Here is a 23,117-nt window from a genome sequence, read left to right as displayed (position 1 = left end):
TCATTTAAAAGATTCAGCATGTTGGGACTTGAAAGATTCCAAATATTGTTTTTAAAGAAGTTCTGAAATAAAAGTGAAACTAATGAAATAGCAACAATTCAAAAAAAAAAATCTTAAAAGTGTGTATCTGGAAAACCAAACATGGGGGTTGGCGAGCGAAGCGCGCAGGGGGCAAAGCCCCCTAGGCTTATTAAAGAAAGAAAAATCCTCTAACAGGACAAATCAGTAATCAGGCAGGAGAATAGCTGTTCATTGTATCTTTTAATTACTTCTCAGCAAAATGCCTTAGAGGGAGCATTCATCAAAAGTAGGCTGTTACATCATGGTCAGAATAATCAGAGAAACAAAGAATATAGGTTCATTTTATAAAAACAACTATTGAATTTACATACAGTGTCAATCAATGCATACATTTACTCTGGTTGGTTCATTGGTTTAAACCCAAATGACTTATACTGTATATAATATAAAAGTCTATTATATCCTGGTTCTGCCAGTAATGCCAGTTCACCTAACCTGCATGTCTTTGGGCTGTGAGAGGAAACTGGACCACCTTGAAGGAAACTCATACAGACACATGGAGAACATGCAAAATCCACACAGGGAACACCTGAGGTACAAACCCTGGCCTTTTTAGAACTAGGCAACAGTGCTACTATTGTGCCACCATGCTGCATTAAACATTTCAACAATACATTGAAATACTGGGACAAGTTTGCCAGGAATGGGGAAAGTGCCCCACCTGCCATTGATAAGATGGCAAAATTGGATGGTATTCTAGTTCAAGATAAATATAAATAATAATCAGAAACTGGCTCCTTGTCTTTTGGAGGTTGTGCAGTGTGCTCCACCCAAAACAAAAAAGTTTCCAAAAAATCCTGGAAAAAAGATAAACTAAGTTAAGTTTAAGTTTAATGAAAAATACATTCATTTTACTTTTAACAAGTTAATGTTATTATAATTAAAAAGGTGCTGATTCAATAATGCAAAATAAATGTAAAAGAGAAAATGACATAAAAATGTCAGCTTTAGAATATAGTGAATGAAGGATATTGTGGGACTTCAGTCATATATTTTACAATTTTCTCTTTTCACTAATATTCATAGAAAATCTTTGAAATATATTATTTCTTGTTATTTACAAAGGCTATAAAAAGTATTCACCCTCCTAGGCTTTGGTACAATCAGTTTTAGAGTCATAGGGAGCAGGAACATATCCCAGACAGCCTCAGACTTTGGAACCAACCCTGAAGGAGCATCACAAGGCACGTGTACACACACAATCATACTAACTCATAGCATTTCAATTTACACTTCACAATGAATTTAACATGTACTGTACGTCTTTGGAATGTATGAGAAAAACTAATGCAGACATGGAGAAGGTGCACTAGAACACATGGACAGTGAAGCAACTGAGAATCAAACCAAGTCCCCAAGGCTTTGAGGCAGCTGATGGTTAACCATGTAAGTTTGTACAAAAAATCACCTTAACGTTTTTGGTAAAGATCAAAACTACTCTATATTATACGTATATGGTAGTGAAATATGACTGTGGATGTGATTAAAATAGACGGCATTTGGCTATAATTATTCGGGTGCATGTAGCAAAACTAAAGATATTAATTACATCACTCCTCAATTATGATTTTGAAGAAGGTATGTGGGAGATTAAGGCCAAGTTTTAAGAATAATTTATGGTCTGTGAAACATTGTGAAGAAGACTTTCGAAGACAGAAGGTAAATTGAAGATAGCAAAGTATGAGAATTCCTGGAATGAAAACAAAAATAACCTTAGGACACCTGAGGAAATATTTGTCTTCCAACTAAACACATCCACAGTAGAATAGCTTAAAATGGAATAGTCAACATATGGATACTGATCTGATAATGTCCAGGTCAGAAAACTGCTGCATAGTCCCCACCTAGTATGACTAACTTCATAAACAGCAAAAAGTTAGATTTATATTTAGGTTTGTAAATGTTTCTTTCACTTTGACAAAGTTTTTATTTGTGTTGATATCATTTAAATTAAACACATCAAAACTCAATATTGTAGTACAAAAATGTAAACAGTTTTCATAAGCTCAATGTCCATATATAAATATATAACAAAACATGCAAATTATAAACAGTGTAATAAAAAAATAGTATAATTAACTTACAGCAATTATACATTCTGTTCAACCGTATTATGTCCATATTGCTGAAGTCCAAATACTGGCCAATAATATTATCAAATTCTGGAATCTTGCATGTCACTGTGGGTGCACTCACATTCTTATTAAAAGAATATGGCCCATAATGCATGATGGATTCATAATCATATGGAGTATTTTGATCAGTAATAAAACTGTCATTATATTTGACAAAATTGTGTTCCTTTCCTGTACAATAAAAAAGAATTATAATGAAACTGCATTACAACAGTGCTGCAACAGTAAATGAAAAACAAAACTGCTTACGTGTCTATTAATATTTGACCAAGTAAGTGTAAGGTTTTGAAATGTTACATGCTTATTAATGAAAAAAAAGGAAAACTTTTGTTATGGAGGTCATTTCATACTTTTAAACTATAGATCAAAGTTCACCAAATAAAGCAACAAAAAAATAGAAAAAAATAAAACTAAAACTTACCACACCTAGTTTAAGAGTAATAATCATGGAAAATTAAATAAGAAATTAGAACAGATTTAGTGACGATTATATAATAATAAAATACAAATAAAATACTACTAATTGCAGTAAATGTCAAGTAAAACATGAGTTTTGATCCATTTTGTATAACTGGTAATAGAAGACCTCTTATGAATATTGAGGGGCAATGAGCTTCAAATCTTTGGAGTATAAAACAAAAACCTACTCCAACACATTTCTTGTTGTGATCTTAAAGTTCAGTTTCAGGCATATCAAGCATTCAGAGATGTGTATTGGTGCTAAAAAGTTCAGATTTTTTTAAAAAATCAATAAGTGAAATGGAGTGCCAGTGAAATGATGCTAAAACAGATTCTGAATGAGAAACAAGAAATTCATTAGTCATCCTCTTAGAATCATGGCATGTAAGATAAAGTCCTGTGATGTTCCTTAGCTGAAAAAAGGCCATCTTAATATTTTAATGAGTTGAGATTTAAATATGAAATAAGAATCAAGGGTTACAACAAAGTTTCTAACTTGTTTAAACCTTATTCCTTTTTGTTCACTCTTAACAAGGAAAATTTATGTCTTTTCTTGATTTAGTTAAAAAAACAGAATTCATAGGACAGATAATTCACCAGTAGATTTAAAGCATTCCTTTGACTTGGTGCCACAATGTATAACTGCTTGTCACTTGCATGCCTCCTATGAATTCTGAGCTCAGTATTGATCTGACACAACGGCAGCATATACTTTATTTATAAGAGTGCACCAAGTGCAGAACCTTATGGTACACCAAATAGAACGCTATATTTTTTGGAGAGATATTTAAGTAATCATCCAATTAAACACATATAAATCCACTTTAGGACAGTTCCAGAGGGTGCATAACTATTTTCAAGACATTTCAGAAGCACATTTTATGACTGATGGTATACAAAAGTAGAGAACACAAATTTTACTTTGATCATTATTTATACATTGTTTCGTCACTATAATCTGGTTGAAAGCACAACGGAAAGTTTTCATAAATGTGATTTTTTATATGAATATTGTTATATTGTGAAAGCGTTACTTTGTCTGCTCTGTTATTCAAGAATGTTAAATTCTTGAGTAAAACAACTTTATATGCTTTCAAGAGAGACAAATTATGCTGTAACCGACAGCATACCCACAGCAAAACTGAAAATGATGCTCATAGTTGAACAACAACCCCCATTACAGGCTAGAAGCCAAATCTGCCCAAAAGCTAAATGGGAGTTCTATATTTGGTTCAGCAGTAGAACTCAAAGCTTGTAATCAGGAGGTCCTAGATTCACATCTCAAGAACAATAACTTTGGGTGGTGGTGGTTAGCGATACCCTGCAATTATTTTTTGAATAGAGACTTGTGAAATGTTCAAAAAACATTTTAAATGCAAAGCTTGTACTGTCAAATATATTAAAAAGGAACATTAAATTTGGGTTGAGCATGTAAGTAACACAAAATCTCTGCTACTGTAAACAAAGATTTATGCAAATTAGATAATGAAACACAAGGATTTCCACTTTAAAATGATTACAAATGTAACACAAAAAATTCTAATTAACTTCAATACCATATTCATCAACACGTTACTGTACAGTAATGCCTCAGTTAATAAAGGTAACAACAAGAGGTAGATACACTCCTCAATTAACACCTGTTAAACAGTAAAAAAAATTTTGCGTAAGCCCATTTCCACACTCAAATCGCGATGTATAAAACCTAAACTTGGCCTAAAGCCACACACATTTTCACAATAGCTAAAGTTTGGCATACGCAAGTTCTACGCTCAGTTTTGCAAACTGGCGGCACCCAGGGTCAAAGTAGTGCTACTGTTCCAGTGTGGTTTCCCTTTCTTTTTTAGATCCACATCCCTGACGTGGCTTTATAAATACACTGAAATTAACCGCATATTGTTTATTAGTGTAATGCATCTGATTGTAATTAACCTGCAACAATATAATGGTCCACAGAATGGTCAAGCTATTCTAAATACTGTAGTGACCTCCGCGTCAGGCTCAAAAAGAGAAGAAGTGAAAAAACAGACAGACGTAGTAAAGTCTCACCAAAAAGTTTTTACTTGAACAATCAAGAAAAAGAACGCAGACCTCATAACCCCAAACACACCCCTTCTTAAGCACCCTCTCCAAACCCTCCTCCCATCCTGGGTCCCGCCCCCACCTTACCGCCGCAATCAATACCCCGCTGTCAGTCTTCCATGCTGTACTCCGCCCTCCCTCAATTGGACATAACAGACAGTCAAAAAAACGCTTCAACCTGGCTGGGACGCTACAATACCATAGCTGCTTTAGCGTTGTTACTCTCACTGCACCTTCTTCTTCTTCTTTCAGCTGCTCCCGTTAGGGGTTGCCACAGCGGATCATCCTTTTCCATATTACTCTCACTGCACCACTCGGAATATTTATATCACTGTATCTGAGTGGAGAATCACAGCTCTACAGCAGCTGATTGGAAAGAGATTATAAGCATACAGCATCAAGAACACGCTGCCTCAGCCATGCTGTCTCTTGAACTGCTCTCATACGGCAAATGCTTCAGAGCCTTTCCTCACGGTTCAGAAACAGTTTCATCCCAAGAACTATAAATGCACTCAATCAGTCCATCAAGTGCTCCTTGTAGAACTGTTTGTACTTATTAGTATAATCACCTCACTGTAAACTTGCGATACAGTTATAATATTGCACAACCTGAGCCACTTTATAAAGCGTGTATTTACATATGATAATGATATCTCTCTATTATAAAAAAAAAATCCTGGAAAGCAAAAGCAAAGCTACGATATGTGATCTTCTCGGAAGTTCTCGGAAGACATTTAAAAGACCCGCGAGACAAAAGAGACTTGCTACAGGGCGTCTCCCGGGGACCGTAAACATGAGACTTGGTGCCAAGAGACTGTCCCAGAGCCGTCTCGCAGGGACGTGAAACATGAGATTCTTGCAAGACACGCCCTACTTACAAAAGATATTATATAAGAGCATGCCCATCAAAAAAAACTCAGTCGTGTAAAAGCACATAGTACACACATATCATGTGCTCTCAGCACATATAAAGTGTATAAGGACAATACGGAGAATAGAGACCCAAAGGCGTTGGAAAGAAAAAAAGGCAGATAAGAGATTATGAAAGCAGTGGAATTCGAAAGGCTCAAACAAACGAGGGCGCAATACACGTGCAGACAAAGGTACAGAATATGAAAGCAGTAAAATTCAAAAGTATTGTAGCGTCCCAGCCAGGTTGAGGGCTTTTTGGTTTTAAGTGACTGTTCGGTCCGATTGAGGGAGGGCGGAGTACAGCACGGAAGACTGATAGCGGGGTATTGATTGATGTGGTAAGGGGGGGGGGGGCATTGGAGAGGGTGCTAGAAAGTAGTGTTTGGGGTTAGGAAGTTAGCGATTGCTCAACCACTTTTGTGACACTTTATCATGTCAGTCGCTACAGTATCAAAGAAGAGATAGAAAAGATTGAATTACCGCAAACAAATGGTGATTAATCATCAGAACCAGGTGTAATTGAAAAAATAGCAGGACAAATCGAGGTCAGAAAAAAAGAGTAGACAACAAAGTCTTTCCGCATTTGCATCATTCAGTGCACAAAACGTGGATTTACACAATAATGGACCATACGCTATGAGAATCTATGGTCCCGGAACAGTTTAAGCAACGACAAGTTAAATTTCAAAGAATACACAATTCGGTTGGGTGTATATTGATGATCATGGAGAAACGATGCAAATTTTAACAGGCAAAAAGAAAGGTAATGTATATATTCCGCGAATAACATTACACACCAAAGGAGATTGTGATATGCCATTCGTATTAAAATGTTTACAGTTTGCTGTGAGAATAGCTTTTGCTATAACAATCAATAAATTACAGGGACAAACATTAGAAAAACTCGGATTATTTATTACAGAAACAGAAACAATATTCACTCACGGGCAGTTATACGTTGTGTTATCACAATGTGTCTCCAAAAAATATTGTTTTTAATGAAGCTTTAAAGTAAAAGTGCAAATAATGAAATTGAAACAATTCCAAAGAAAAAAAAATTTTAAATTATATATCCGATTAACCAAACACAGGGGTTGGCGAGCGAAGCGAGCAGGGGGCAAAGCCCCCTAGTCATTTTTAAGATGAAATGCAGCAGAATATGTTTATTATATTATACAGATAAAACTTTAACTTCATTTAAATAATCTATATTGTTAATAATGAAACGTGAGGACACGGTGCCGCAGCGCTAGCGTTCACGGATTGTTCCTGCTTCGCGCTGTATTCTTGCTGGGGCTGGCGCGACACTGTAAGGATAAATGGATAGAATAATTAAACATGTACTACGAAGATATTTTAATGTTCTTTAAAAGTTTTGAAGAATCGGCGTTCTAAGCTTACAGATAGCTTAACGTCTATTACAGATCTGATTGTGTGGTGATTGGGTATTTGGAGAAAGAAAAGTAAGGACAGGAATTGGGCGTTAGTATGCTTGAAAGAAACAGTACTGCTGCAATAAATTATTTCATCAAAGGTCACGCACGGTGCAGCAAGCATCTTGCTTGAGGAAGGAACAATCACTGCGCCACCGTATTCCCATATTTAATAACATGCTTTAACTCCTATCATCATGAAAATTATATCAAGTATACATCTCAGTATTTTAATTATTCAGAGAGCTGTAATATCACAAATGTAATGGATTCTGTGTCCTGTCGGAGGAAGAGAAAGCCCGTTTAAGAAGCACATAGTGATTCACGCACATAGAGCACATAGAAGATCAAATACAAAAACAAAGCATTTAACTTGCTACTTTAGTTATGATGGGATTTGAGAAACTAGTAAATTAAATGATTTTAAGATGAAGTTTATAATGTTCTACTTTAATGACAAAATAAACTAAGTTTATACGAAAGTGGAAATTTCGAGATTAAACTTGACATTTTGTGCTTTTTTCCCCACTGTGTGCCTATTTTTTTTTTGTCTGTACCCTAATAAGCTTTCATATGACACTCAGACAGTGGGCTATGACTCGCCTTTTCACAGCAACTTTGATATCTGACAACTTCTTTTTTAATTTGGGCATTGTGCGACTTTGTGAACTTGAGCTTTCGAGTTTCTCCGATACTCTATGTCACTCAATCAACTTCCTTTTGTTGTTTATACCACTGTTCAAACCAACACTTAGTACGTTTTTCCTTGCCTCCACTTGGTATTCACTGAAATTCTTTTATTTCACCCCATGCTTTTGCTATTGGGTTTACACAGAACGCTGAGCTTAAGAGCTATTTATATTGATTTGCATATTCAAAGAGGCGTAATTCTGGGAGGAGTTCGGGGAGTGGCAGCAGGCATGTGCAGATGCGTTACTTTTCACGGTGACTGGGATTTATGGAGTGGAAGAACGTGGAAGTTGGCAAACACACAGATTTATGCATCTTGATTTTTTTGTGTGTACGCACATTTCTGATTTTGTCCTTACGCCATATTTTAGTGTGAATTCTACGCACGGCGTTATGCATGAGGCCCCAGGACTTTAGTTCATTATAAGAAAGTTTATTATCATTATTATTCATTAAAAATAATATAGATATGTATTGTAATGATCATGCTGTAGAGGAGGAGGAGTGGGGACTTTGTTGCCAGCACCACTGCCCTATTACCATGTGGCTCCATCTGCCTGATCTCTTCTCTGAATATTGATACCACCAGCTATGTCTCTAAAAGGTCACTTCAGGGCAACATCTGCCTCATTTTCACTACCTCCATGCACTCAACCATGCCAGGATCCTTAAGGAGAGCTCCTGGTGGCCATGCACCCAGGCAAGTGGATTTTAGTAGAGAAGAAGTACCTTGTAAATGCTTGCATGTAAGGGCTGGCTATCCATGCCCCCTCATCCATGCTCTGCACTTGCACCTTTCCTAACCGCAATGACTCAGAAATGTGGCATTTCTTTTATTCAGTTTCTACCCTCTTAACAATTAGCATTTTTGTATGTAAAGATATTGCTCTATGTTTTTGTGACATACTGAGAAAATTATATTATTTTATAAAGATATTAAAACAACTGCAGCACGTGTGAAATACCTAAGCTCTCAAGTATACGGGACATCAATGCCTTTTCTGTGTAGAAAAGTTGCACAGTGACTACCACAGTATGGCAGCAGACTGGTGCTTAAACTTACATATACACCACTGTACATTTTAACTTGACTCCATTATAAAGGTGCTTTGTTCTCAGAGGGTTCATTAACTGAGGTATTACTGTACTCATCTGTAATATAATTAACCAAGTTAATGTTTATTGATGGGCGGCACGGTGGCGCAGTGGTAGCGCTGCTGCCTAGCAGTTGGGGGACCTGGGTTCGTTTCCCGGGTCCTCCCTGCGTGGAGTTTGCATGTTCTCCCCGTGTCTGCGTGGGTTTCCTCCGGGCGCTCCGGTTTCCTCCCACAGTCCAAAGACATGCAGGTTAGGTGGATTGGTGATACTAAATTGGCCCTAGGGTGTGCTTGGTGTGTGGGTGTGTTTGTGTGTGTCTTGCGGTGGGTTGGCACCCTGCCCGGGATTGGTTCCCTGCCTTGTGCCCTGTGTTGGCTGGGATTGGCTCCAGCAGACCCCCGTGACCCTGTGTTCGGATTCAGCGGGTTGGAAAATGGATGGATGGATGTTTATTGATAAATACCTTCATTCAAAATAAATATGCAAACATTAAAATCTACATCACCTTGCTGGACCTCTTCCCAATGTATATTTACATAATCATCTCGGTCTGTGCGAGACTGTTCATGGTAAAATCCCAAAGCATGTAGCAGTTCATGTTCAATCACAGCTTTATGATCACATCCATCCCCCAGTGACAACTCCTGGCCTGTTTGTAGGTCACCAACAAAAGACCAGCACCTTTGCATGGTAATAATAAAAGGAAAATATTTTAAGGTGGTAAACATTTGTTAAGGTTCAGGTACTCATCTAATGATAGACATTCCTATACCCCAAACACCTGTACTGCAATGCATGGAGAATGTAGAGAATTCAGTTTAAATAAATTTGACATTTTTGCATAGGAATTTGGAGCATGCAGCACAAAAAAATTACATTTGATTTAGCAATATATTGCTGATTGACTCTGGGAAGTAAAGTATGCCTTTCACTTTAGGAGAACTAGGAAAATATGGGCACTTTTCTTCTTATGGAAACACAGCTGTTGAAAACTTTCCACTACTCAAGTGGACTGTCATACAATTTTATGTCTTCAAAGATCATTGCAATCAGTCTGAGAATTTCTAAGGCATGTGCAATTCCTTCATGGGCATGTTTGGTCTTCAATTAATACCTAAAGGTATGGTGACTCTTTGAGGGTTTTCTTCAGAAAGTCAAGTTTCTTATATGATATTTCTGAAAACTCTTCCTACAAATATGCATATTAATGAAGCAGATCCTATGAATGTTTTCTCAGGGCTCAGTGTTTTCTGTTTCCTTTCTCTTTCTGTTTCTTGGCAGCAAATTGGACAGTTGTTAATTGTTTGAAGATTTTATGCCACATGTCCTATTGGATGAGCTTTGATCTGTCATTTGTTTTAGGTTCTCAGTGTATAAAAAGGGGTTAATTTGGGTGTGCAAAGAGAAGAAAAGTAATGATGTCTTCCAGAATGCATGTCTATGCATTTTTATACTTTTATTATCTTCTTTTAGTTTACAGAATCTTGAGTTTGCTTTTAATATATTATCAGCTAATGTACAATTTCACTGATTATTTGCCTAATTGTCAGCTATTGTACAATTTGACTGATTATTTGCCTAATTGTAATTAATGCTGAAAGACTATAGCCCCTTTTCTGTAGGCACACACCAGAACTGAGCCTCCGAGGTTTAGAGTCTGAATATTCATATTTTGTGAGTATTGTTTAATAGTTTGGATTTGAATTAAGTTAAACTCCAAGCCTCTGAGGTTTTAGTCTGAAACATATGCTAAGAAATGGCACTTAGCTTCTGAGATTGCATGTGAAATATTATTTATGTAACACACGCTACAAAATGCTACTTAGACCATAAGGTTTTATTACAAAGCATTTGTTAGTTAATTAGTGCTTAATCTCCAAGTGTACATATAACATGAGACTATTAGCCTTAGGTGCATTGCCTTCTAGGGGTATATAGCCTAAACCTTTGCAAATGTAAGTACATTGACTCATATATTAACTTATAACTTTATAACTCAATTTCAAGAATACAAAAAATGATCTTTAGACTGAAAATAATCATTTGGAGTCAGATTAATGGTCCACACTCATATGCCATTGTTGATTAGGAGACATGAGGCTGTTGTGAAGCAAGATGAGTTGAGATTGAACATCTGTCTAAACTCATAACCAGGTTCAACTGTAACAGAACATTGTAACATAAAGACCATATGAATACATTATTTTATTTCTACAGAATCTTGAGTCTCACAAAATAACTGCTTATTCTACAATAAATTTCAGGTATTAGCAATTGGGCTGTATTCCATATTGTACTGAACAGCAGAAAAGCAAAATGCAAATTTTATGAGAAATTGAAATTTATAGGTTAGAGATGCTATGTTAGTAAACAGTCAAAATCATTCCATTCAGTTTACATACCGTGGATTTCAAAATTATTTTGACATCTTCACTTTTTTCACATTTTATTATGTTACAGCTGTTAGTTGTGCTAAAATGATTTAAATTCATTTTTTTCCAACATGAAGCAACACTCAATAGCATTAAATGACAAAGCAAAAACACAATTTTAGACATGTTTTAAATATATTAAAAATAAAAAACTGAAATGTCACATTATGATATTTGAAATCTGACTTGGGTGAATCCACTTCTATTGGTCACAATTTGAGATATTTCTACACCTTCTTTAGAGTTCACTTGTGGTCAATTCAATTGATTTGACATGATTAGAAAAGGCACGTACCTGTCCATAGACAGTCCCAGAATTAACAATATGTGTCAAAGTGAAAATATAGCCTTGAAGTTGAAGGAATTGCCTGCAAGGCGAGGCACACATCTGGTGAAGGCTACAAAAATCCTTCAGCAGTGAAGCTTGCCAAGAGTACAAATGCCTTCATAATTCTTAAGTGGAAGAAGTTTGGAAAAACCACAATCCTTCCTTGAGCTGGCCACCTGGCCAAACTGAGCAGTCCATGGTAAGAATGATGAATAAGAAGCAAATGGTCACTCTGGCTGAGCTCCAGAGCGCCTCTGTGGATAAAAAAGAAACTTGCAGAAGGACAACCATCACTGCAACATTCTACTGACCTGGGCTTTATAACAGAGTGACTGGACAGAAGCCTCAGTAAAAGATACAGTGGGTCCATAAGTATTTGAACAGTGACACAATTTTTATCATTTTGGCTCTGTACGCCACCACAATGGATTTGAAATAAGGCAATCATTATGTGATTGAAGTGTAGACTTTCAGCTTTAATTTAAGGGGTTTACCAAAATATTGCATTAGCTATTTAAGAATGACAGACATTTTTATACATTCTTATACATTCAACCTGACAAAACTCGAGAGGATCTGCTGAGAGGAAATCCAAGAATCTAGGTGTGCAAAGCTTGTCATGTCCAAGAAGACTTCATGCTATAAATACTGTCGAGAGTGCTTAATCTGAGTACTGAGTAAAGGGTTTGAATACTAGTGACAATTTTAAATTTATGGGGGTTTTTTTTTTAATAAATTGGCAAAAAGGGGCGACACAGTGGCGCAGTGGGTAGCGCTGCTGCTTTGCAGTTAGGAGACCCGGGTTCGTGTTGATTTCCACCGGGTACTCCAGTTTCCTCCCACAGTCCAAACACATGCAGATTAGGTGCATTGGCGATTGTAAATTGTCCCTACTGTGTGCTTGGTGTGTGGGTGTGTGTGTGTGTGTGTGTATACATGCCCTGCAGTAGGCTGGCACCCTGCCCAGGATTTGCTTCCTGATTTGCGCCCTGTGCTGGTGGAATTGGCTCCAGCAGACCCCCATGACCCTGTAGTTAGGATATAGCGGGTTGGATAATGGATAGATGGAAACTGGCAAAAAATTCCAAAATGTTATTTGAGCTTTGTCATTCTTGGGTATTGAGAGTTGCTTGAGGTAATAATAATAATACATTTTATTGATATAGCACCTTTCCCATGCTCAAGGCGGTGATAATTAACTAAATTGATTTTAAGATAAGGCTGCAACATAACAAAATGTGAAAAACATGAAGGGGTCTGAATACTTTCTGAATCCACTGTATGTATAAATTATATGCGGCATTTAGTGCCATGGCTCTCACTGTCTACAAAAACAAGATCCAATTACTTATTTCAGTGATTAATGAAAGAAACGTATTCACTATCCTGTTCACTTTTGAAAAAAAATAAATGATCCTTGTGGTAATTAACTAATACCATCAGCTAAAACAGCAATAACTGCAAACAGCTGTTTCCTGTAGTGTTTATTCTTCAGGCTCTCAATGCATATGGAGATTTCTTTGGCCCATTCCTCTACCAAGCAGGCACAACTAACTGAACCTAATAAGATTGGTTAATACTACTTTTTCTGAGGTCATTAATCTAGCACAATACTGACAAATGCTAGAATGTTAATAAGTAATAGTAACAAGTAGAAATAAGTACTTGGATTGATATAATTAATAGAATAAAAAATGTAAACTACAGAAGCCTTTTACACAGAAACTCAGGAAGAAGATTAGTAATACAGAGACACTATAAACCTAAGCTAAAGAGTATCAAAGTTAAGCATGAGTGGGTGGCAACAACTTAATTAAACACTGAAGTGTGAAATCATAGAATAACAAAATGGAAGAATGTGGAAGCCAGAGACAGTTGGTTTGGCAACACATGTAGCAAGAAAATGACCAAAACTGGCATAGTGCAACAAGATGCCTTGTGTAAAAGTGAAGCTGAAGTGACTATCAAACTTTTATTACATATTCCTACTTTGGGCGGCATGGTGGTGCAGTGGGTAGCGCTGCTGCCTCGCAGTTGGGAGATCTGGGGACCTGGGTTCGATTCCTGGGTCCTCCCTGCGTGGAGTTTGCATGTTCTCCCCGTGTCTGCGTGGGTTTCCTCCGGGAGCTCTGGTTTCCTCCCACAGTCCAAAGACATGCAGGTTAGGTGGATTGGCGATCCTAAATTGGCCCTAGTGTGTGCTTGGTGTGTGGGTGTGTTTGTGTGTGTCCTGCGGTGGGTTGGCACCCTGCCCAGGATTGGTTCCTGCCTTGTACCCTGTGTTGGCTGGGATTGGCTCCAGCAGACCCCTGTGACCCTGTGTTCGGATTCAGCGGGTTGGAAAATGGATGGATGGATGGATTCCTACTTTGATAAATAAAATGATAAATATTCCCTGTTGAAAATTCAAAATAACCATATTTTTACACTGGCAAAATGTAAAATGTTATAAATTAGTTGTGAAATCTAGATATTACCCTTATTACTTGCTCATTGTTTCATTGTATATCATTCAGGTCCATTAACATACCCATCTAGTTTTTCAAACTTTATAAATGTTTTTTCTCCTTCATATGGCTTGAAGTCTACACATGATTTGAGACGATACATTTCAAATGCTTGAAAGACTGCTCCTTTGGCATTTAAGTCTGAAAGAAAAAATAAAATATGGAAAAGGCTGAATATGGTAGAATAGAAATAAGAATATGGACAGAAATTCAAATGTTTTACATTTTCCTCATTTTATAAAATGTTCATAGAGTATGATAATTTCTCATTCACTTGTTTTTGTGTGTGAAAAGTGAAATAACATTTCAGGTTCACTAATCCAATTTAGTGGTGGTTGCGGTGGAAATGTAAGCTACACATCTCTGTGGTGTGGGATCATAATACCATGAGAAAAGCCCACACAGATTTGGAAGGAGGCCAGGCACCAGATTTGAACCCAGGACACTAGATTCACATGCCAACCATTTGTGATAAATGCAAACAACAAAAATAAAATGAATAAATGTATAAGAGTGTTAAAGAAATTTACTATCAAAGAGCAAAGGTCTAATATGTATTCTTACAGTTATCAGTACCTATACTGATAGTGTTTCATGGACTTCAGAATTGGTTGTTCATGTTGTAATTTTATAGAAATTTATTTTTTTATTCTTTTATATTATATTTTCAGGCTTTTCATTTAAATCTACAATAAACTGTCTAAAATGCTTCATAGTTTGATTTTTTTAATGTTTTAACTTGTGCATAAAAGACAGAAATATCAACTCTGAAAAATATTGCAGCAGAACAACAGCACAGTTGGTAGTCTAGTTGCTCCTCAGCTCTAGAGACTCAAATTCAGTTCCCAGATTGTTCATGTCTAAATGGAATTTGCACATTTTCATGTGTGTTTATGAAGTATTCTGGCTTTGTTCCACACCTCAAATGAGTAATAGTTTTGTTGGTGACAGTACATGTTTCTTCTACTAAATGTTATGTTATACCCAAATGCATTTATTTTAAAAAAAAGTTGAACACAGTCATTAAACCCATTAAATCATTAAGTAACAACAATGAGCCCAATATAATAATATAAACATATGCAAAGACATTACCAAGCTGCACATATTTCTGATACTGAACTTGATTAGATGAATAGGCAAAGTGACCATATTCTCATTCACTAGGCAAACTGACTATATTCTCATTCATAATCATGTATCAGTGAATCATTTTATGTTCACTGAAATATTTCATTTTGTGTTTTTCATAAGTTGCATGTAAGTTTTAATTTTGTTCTGCCATAGCCATTCCACTGAATTCTGTTTTACTTTAGCTTATTAAACAACAATGACATTTACAGGCTGCAGATTTATGCAGCCCATATAATGAACTGAATTTGTTTCTTTAGGGATTGTTTTCTCTTGTGCTTGAAGTGGAAGAAAACAACTGCTGGTACTATGTTTTGGAAATTTTGTAAATGATTGGGCTTTCCATTTTTAAAATCTGCAGATGCAAATGTACTGCATATGTAAGGAATTTTGGACAGCGGGGGGTGAAGGGGGGCATTGGAGTACAATGGAGTAGTTTATGGGGTCCCATTAAGGTTAAACTTACACGGTCATTCCCAGCTTCAGTTTGTATTGGATCTGAAGACTCCCCGTCTGCCTCCGCTTCTCCTTCCCTTCCTTTTTGATTCTAGTGAAGTAACATCAGAGCTCAATGCCACATTGGTTGGCACCTTCACTGATCCTTTAAAATGCACTTGCTAAACAATGAGCTTTGAATCTATCGTGAGCTTTGCCAAACACTGCCCCTTTTTCAATCATCCATCAACCCTATTGGCTAGTGCTGCTGTTCACTTGCCTGTCAATCAATTCTCCAGCATTCTTTGTTTGCATAAAGTCATTTCTTTCTTAGTGGATACCTTTAACCCTGATAAATTTTAGCTTTTTAAATGAACAGAAAATAATGTTTTTGTGAGTGAGTGTGTGAGTGAGTAAATCAGTCAGTCAACTTTGCATTACATATATACAGTATATATTTGTGTGTAAAGCTATTTTCAGAATGAATGGAGACCATTCTACTTGAATTAGTGCAGTCTTTAGTATAGTTGTTCATACATCCATCAATAGGTTTTTCTTTGTAATGTAGTTTGGAACACATACTGTATGTTTTGGCTCAATGTTAAAGACCCACTCTACAGAAGGAAAGTAGCTGGTACAGAGCACTTCGGCCGTGCTGGTTATGTGGTAACCAGCAGATAGATCTGGATACTCATGACACCTGTAGGTTATCACACACGTGCACATGGGAGACAGCTAAAGGGCTCGAGAGAATGTAATTCCCAGTCGGACCAGGGGGTGGCAGAGTGCACTGACTCTTTCGCTTTTTTCCCAGCAGACCAAATGTGGGAAATTCCACCTGGGCCCTTGAACGTCACTTCTGGTTCCACCCCTGAAGATGTCACTTCCGGTGCCACCCCCAAAGACGTCACTTCCTCTCTCTATCTATAAAACCCACCATGTCTGGACCAAACCTCAGGTCTGTTTTGGACTCTTGCCTGTAAAGACCATTTTCTTGCAACCTTTTCAATTTAGCAGCTGTGGCAGACGGCGTGGATGCCCCTTCAACAGTGGATCCAGGGAAGCAGCCATGGGATGCACGCTATGTCCCCTGGAACACTTGGTGGCAGACCCCTTGGGTTGCACTGGGGCCTGTTTTAGAGGTTAATTACCACCTGAAGCACTTCCGGGTGGGCTATAAAGGAAGCCTGCAGCCACTACTCAGGGTGCCAGAGTAGGGAGGAGGAGGACGAAAGCTGTTCTGGGAGGAGTGGAGGAAAGAAGAGTGTGATTTGGGGTGTAATTAACTTTTGGTTATTTTGGGACTGTGTTAGGGCTGAAAAAAAAAAAAAAAAACTTTGTTTATTTTGCCCGTGCCTCTAGTGTCAGTCTGTGTCGGGTCGACGCCAATATAGCACCTTATCACACAGCCATTTTCCCAAGTATACGGGAGGCTGCTCCAAACCTCTTTTTGTGTCAAGGCTCAATTATTTATCACAAGGTATACTTAAACTACTTCCACAAAGTCATCTATCAATGTCAGTTTCTTTTCCATTAATTATGAGTCGCTGTTACATTTGTGTATTACTAACATTGATACGGAATGTTGGAGGTAGATATTTTATTGTATCAAAGTCTTTTTAATGTACTATTTAGGAAAAAAATCCTGTAGAGGTGAACTTGTAGCCTATAGCTATGTACTCCTACTAAGTTCACTTAGTAGTTTGGAAGGTAGTACTGGAACTACACAAAAACAAAACATAGTTAAAATCTGAATAAATTAAGAGATAAAAAGGTAATTACCCAAGCTGTCTCCTAGTATGTACGGTATAGGAAATTTCCATCTGTAGGTGATATTCCTAAGGGCATTTCGTCCAATCTGTAAAACAAAAGGAAATAATTATCCATAAACATCTTATAATAATGATGTGTCTATGTCATTTTCATGTGATGCCTGTTATTGGCCAAAGGATCATGTTTTCTGGGCTTGACACTGTTTTATGTTTTTGGTGTGCATAATTGGCAGACAGAAATGGGTGTCCATAATCAAATAGTAAATTTCCCTTCCTCAAGTCTCTGCCACTGTGCCTTCTGCCTTTGACACATGTGCTGTGTTAATGGAAAGCAGTGTTTTTAAATTTTATTTTTGATCTTGATTCATGTTAATAATGTTTCTGTATGTCTGCATAGTGGAGTTGTCCTCTTGACTATTGGCCTACTGGTGATGGTGCCTTTGATCAGTATGCTTTTCACTTACCTATCTGTAGACTTTAATCATTTTTTAACCATGGCTTCTATTACTACTTCTGTTGAATCCACCTTTAACATACAGTACATACAGTTTATCCAAACAAGTTGTCCAATGAATGTAACCAGACCAACCACAACTGCTACAACTAGAGAAAAAGCAAAGAACTGCACAAAATCACTACTGTAAAATCCTCAATTTCACTAGTATGTATTTCTGTATTAGTTAAAGAGGAACTGTTTTATATGTTTTACTAGCAGGGGTACCTGGTGCAACCCAGGTTGGTATAACGTCCTGGTGTGGTGACTAAATATATTGCCCAGAGCAAAATTTTGGATACAAAACAAAATTTTACTAACTATATCCACTGAGGGGAGCAACTTTGGATACCTGAAACAAGTCCCAAAAATGCTTCCTAGGGGCACTTCCCTAAAAAAGTGCAGATGAGGTCAAATTTCAGAATGAAACGGAGCCTGTGGCTATCCCCTGTACAAATGGTGAATGTATGCAAAATATGGAGGAGATTAGGTTCAACGGTGTAAAATTTGCATACCAAACAAACAAGCACACATTCACCATCCAGGCCACTCAAATTAAGGTATTCAGGATGGAAATACTTTGGTGGTGGAAATCTTCTAATTCGAAAACTAAAGCTCTTTACAAACAGGAATAATTATTGGTTGCTTTCTAAACATTTTGCACTAAATTACATAGTCATCATATGTGTGAGCTATTCATTGTCATTAAGGGGACTATTGGTAATGGGGGGCAGTAAGATAATGTTGTGGAAACTTCACAACTTTCAAGTTTGTCCTCTTCCTCTCTAGGCAGGAATATGATAACCTGAAAGAGGAACACTAAGACAACAACCTACTGGCCTCCAGAAAAAAAAACCTTTGCCCTTTACAACCTGCATAAGCAAGACTATGGTGGCCAGAGCACCATCCTGATTAAGACCTGAAGATATACAGAATGTGAACTGGTATTTATTCTTTATTTTGGAACATTATATACCTCCATCTTAATAAAAGGATAACTGTCTGTGTGTATTTATGTGTCCATCTGGTTGCTATATCTCTGACATTTTAACAGATGGCACATTACAAACATATGTAGTAATAAAATGCATTGCATTTGTCATTCCAACAGATAAATAATAATAATACATTTTACTTATATAGTGCCTTTCCTATGTCCAGGATGGTGTATCAGAGACATTAACACTGTTTTTAAGAATTCCATAGTAAAATGGCATATAACAGAGACATATGGGTTGCATTTCTCAGTCCAACAGATGATCCATCAAAAACGTGTAGTAATGCATCCTATTAATTAAAATGTTTGTAATATATGTTAGAATGACAAATGTAATGCATTTATTACTACATGCATTACAAAACAGTTTCCAATAGTTGGTACACTGTAAACATTAATGGTTTACATTTATTACTTAGATTTCTGCCCATCAGCACAGCTCATCTAGAAATAAATGCTGAGTACTTCTAGAATCACAACAGTTCAAATGTTCTCCCCATTTTTTTCATTTTACAAAAGTAGTTTCTTTAATTCTTTTTAGATCAATAGTATGGCATAGATCTTTTTACTTCATGGAGTAATCCCACATTAAGAGTGCAGCCTTCTATTCTTGGATCACCATTGTCAACTGTGGCAGGATTATCAGAGATTATATGGCTGTGGTAGTGACCAATGAGAACATATCATACAGTTTAGTATTTGAGGAAATGCTGTAGCTGCAAAGAGACACTCTGACACTCTTTTAGCAACTACTTCTTGTATGTTTTGTTTTTCCAGAGATCGCCCTTTTTAAGCCAATTTTATCTCCCTTTGTTTACTCTGATTCTTCTTTTTATGAATATTAATTAATGTGTGCTTTTATCAAGGGGAGTGTGGTTTGGGGTGGTACACATTTATAATGTTGCCAACTTCTGTTCACTCATCAGTTGTCTGTTAAAAAGCTCAGGTCATTCAAGACTAGGGCTGGCAGACTTTATGAAAGTACATCAACTTCTTCTTCTTCTGTCGGCTGCTCCCGTTAGAGGCTGCCACAGCAGATCATCCAAAATTGTTGTCCACATATTGATTTGGCAAAATTTTACACTGGATGCCCTTCCTGATGTAACCCTCCCCATTTATCCGGGCTTGGGATCGGCACAAAGAAACACACTGGTTTGTGCGTCCCCTGTGGCTGGGTTTATGAAAGTACATGAACACAAGTGGTGAAATATATTCATTTAACATCTTTGACCATAAGAGTTGATGATTATGTCTAAATATGTTTAGTTAGATTGGTTGGGGGCTGGTAAGTAGTGTGGTTACTGTTGTCCTCATACTATATTGATGTGTTGTTTGTGCAAGCTTCTCCAAATCAAATGCCATGTAACAGATGATGTTATATATTTTACTTAATTCTCCTTTCAAATAAAGTAACCATAAGGCCTATTAACACTATAAATTTTATAAATATTATTACCTTGTTATCTTGTTCGATTTGGAAAGAATACAGTAGAGATATTATAGTAAATATGAAAAGTGGTATTAAAACAACTCATTGATTATACATTAAGCTGTTATAAAAATACTTACAGGGATGGCTATGTCTCCTTCAAACAATTCCTTCTTTGAACCTAATTTACAAAAAATATATTATAAACTGTTCTTTTTAAAGATATAATATATAATGTTTATGTTATAAGCCATGGGATTAGGGAAGCTTCACAGCTGCACCCTCATTTCTCTTTAGCGTAACTTCTGGCCAGAAGTCAATTAACATGATTTGAGCAAAGGACTCTGGATCCATGTAACAGAAACACTGAAAATGTTGCATTACTGAAATCAGACTTTAAGTAATAGAAGCAACTCTTGTGTAATATTATTGAAAAAGTATGACATCTTGAATAGAAGTTTTAGCATCATACCTATCATTCTAACTTAATATTAAGAAGCACCATAAATCAACACTCCTTTTGCAATATTTCCCCAAACAGAGTTGTGTTATCCACCACTCGACACCACTCTCTTCACATAACACACTTGGAAACCTTCATTTTCTCTTCTGCTGCTTCACTTTGTGTTAGTAAAGAATAAAGACTGCCAAGTAACAAACTGATTTGGACTTACCCAAGTTGAGATAAGGAATGCCAAATGGTTTTTGTTCTTCATCTATAGCAAACACTATTAAAAAATCCACAAAAACAATTATAAATAAATGTACTATGAATGCATACTTCAAGATGCTAAGTATCAATTAAGTGTCAATTTACTGTAATGTTTAATTCCCATAAGTGTTTGTTAAGAAGAGAATATTAGTTTTGCACAGCCACATAGAAAATGGAAGACTCTGTTTTATCCCCTATAAGCTCACTTGCTAATGGAACATTTTTAAAAAATCAGCTAGATTTATGAAATAATGACAGAATAATCAGTTAATCAGGAGAAAGATGCAATGTTAGTTAGATAGAAAGATATTGTTTTCAAGTGGAAAGGTGTAGAGACATGACCATGTGTCATGCAAATATAGAAACCTATAAAGAAACATAAAGAATTTTAAGACTTAAGATTGAAACTGCAACATCACAACCGAGAAATTTTCTTTTGCATTATAAATTTTTATTTTCATTTAATTGTAATCTGTTGTGCTTTGATTTTAAATAAAGCTTTTAACTATGAGATTTTTACATATGTATCATACTCAATACATTTCAAAGTAGCTGCAGAAATTTTGGAAACATTGAAGAAAAGGCAACAATATGCATTAAAAAATTCATTAACAATATTGTGAGGAGTCTGAAATTAAGTCATTCCCATGTATATAAATACACTGAACTTCAACACAATAAAAGGTAATAAGGGTTTAAGTTTTCCAAAATCTTCTTGATATCTTGAATGGCTAGGACCTTAAGAGATTTGATTCCCAATCCTTGCTTCAACGCACCTCAAGCATTCCGTGTATTTTTTAAATCCTGCATAAAGCCTTCAAATTAAGGAGGTATTGGTTAGCGGAGCCAGGTGTGCTAGTGGGGAAATTTAACAAATATGTTGGTGTATTGGACAGTAACCACAAATGAAAGGATGCTTCACTTAATGGCTTGTAAAAAGGCTAAGTTAAAGCAATATAAACATAAAGTTAGATTTTTGCATCAACAAGGCTATATTTAGAAAGTAACAGCAATGTTCAAGCTGTCATCAAGAAATGTGAGGTAACTGGGCAAGCTGAAAACAGAAAAGGATCTAAAATGCAGTAGGGGATCTAAAATGTGGTATATATTCTGATGTAGAGTACTTTAAAATATTTCACAGAAGAAAATCTAGCAAAATGTTTAATCAGAATCTAGCAGAGTCGCCTGTCAATAAAGCACATGCTTTGACATGTGAAGATGTCTTAAAAGAAATGGTCTTGTAGGGTGTGACTCTACTCTAGTATATGAAAGGTCATACACCATTGGAGCAAAATCTAGCAGTAAACCAAGAAGTAATTAGTCCAAATTTGAAAGTTTTGGTTCACAAAAACTGCAGTATCTTAAAAGAAGAGCTAGCCTGAAATACATTAATACCTGCCTGCAGCTTTCTGTGAAAACGTCTTGAGGTGCATTTCACCAAACAGTATAGGGGTTAGAATTATCGTCAAAATCAATGGAATGATAAAGTATATAAACAGAATTTGATTCCTTTTGGTCTATTTTTGGCAAAAACTAAATATTGGCAAAGAAACATTATTTTCATGCACAGTAACAACCTCAAACACACTACAAACACAATTAAGACATGCATGATGGACCACTAATAGTATCAGATTGGGCATCTCAGCGTAACAACTGCGGTGGGCTGGCGCCCTGCCCAGGGTTTGTTTCCTGCCTTGCGCCCTGTGTTTGCTGGGATTGACTCCAGCAGACCCTCATGACCCTGTAGTTAGGATATAGCGGGTTGGATAATGGACGGATGGATGGATGGATGGATCTCAGAGTAACAAGCTGTATGTGATCACCTGGACAGGGAAAGAACAACAGCAACCAAACTAAAAGAAGGCAAAATCCTCGGAAACTTTGGTAAAATTTAATACTGGACTACTTGAAAAATTACACAGCATTATACCAGAGTGACTTGTTTCACTTTTTGAGGGGATGCCAAACAATGATTTCGTTTTAAGTAT

At 36.6% G+C, this 23,117-nt stretch overlaps 2 protein-coding genes across 2 annotated transcripts in view; one reads left to right on the top strand and one right to left on the bottom strand.

Moving 5' to 3' along the window:
* Nucleotides 1-23,117, top strand: part of LOC114648027 (adhesion G protein-coupled receptor F5-like) — a 395,766-nt gene that overhangs the window by 352,393 nt on the left and 20,256 nt on the right. The window lies entirely within an intron of this gene.
* The window catches only part of LOC114649284 (meprin A subunit alpha-like), a 46,267-nt gene that overhangs the window by 13,519 nt on the left and 9,631 nt on the right, over nucleotides 1-23,117 (bottom strand). The window contains exons 3-8 of the mRNA XM_051925638.1: nucleotides 21,089-21,142; nucleotides 20,555-20,595; nucleotides 17,506-17,581; nucleotides 14,181-14,298; nucleotides 9,396-9,571; nucleotides 2,166-2,387 (exon numbers count right to left, since the gene is read on the bottom strand). Coding sequence (XP_051781598.1) covers nucleotides 2,166-2,387; nucleotides 9,396-9,571; nucleotides 14,181-14,298; nucleotides 17,506-17,581; nucleotides 20,555-20,595; nucleotides 21,089-21,142 — 687 coding nt within the window. The remainder of the gene's footprint in view (nucleotides 1-2,165; nucleotides 2,388-9,395; nucleotides 9,572-14,180; nucleotides 14,299-17,505; nucleotides 17,582-20,554; nucleotides 20,596-21,088; nucleotides 21,143-23,117) is intronic.

This window comes from Erpetoichthys calabaricus, chromosome 3 (genome assembly GCF_900747795.2).
Source record: "Erpetoichthys calabaricus chromosome 3, fErpCal1.3, whole genome shotgun sequence".
Taxonomy (NCBI): Eukaryota; Metazoa; Chordata; class Cladistia; order Polypteriformes; family Polypteridae; genus Erpetoichthys; species Erpetoichthys calabaricus.
The sequence above is the reverse complement of the archived record's forward strand: the minus strand, read 5'-3'. Positions and strand labels throughout refer to the sequence as shown.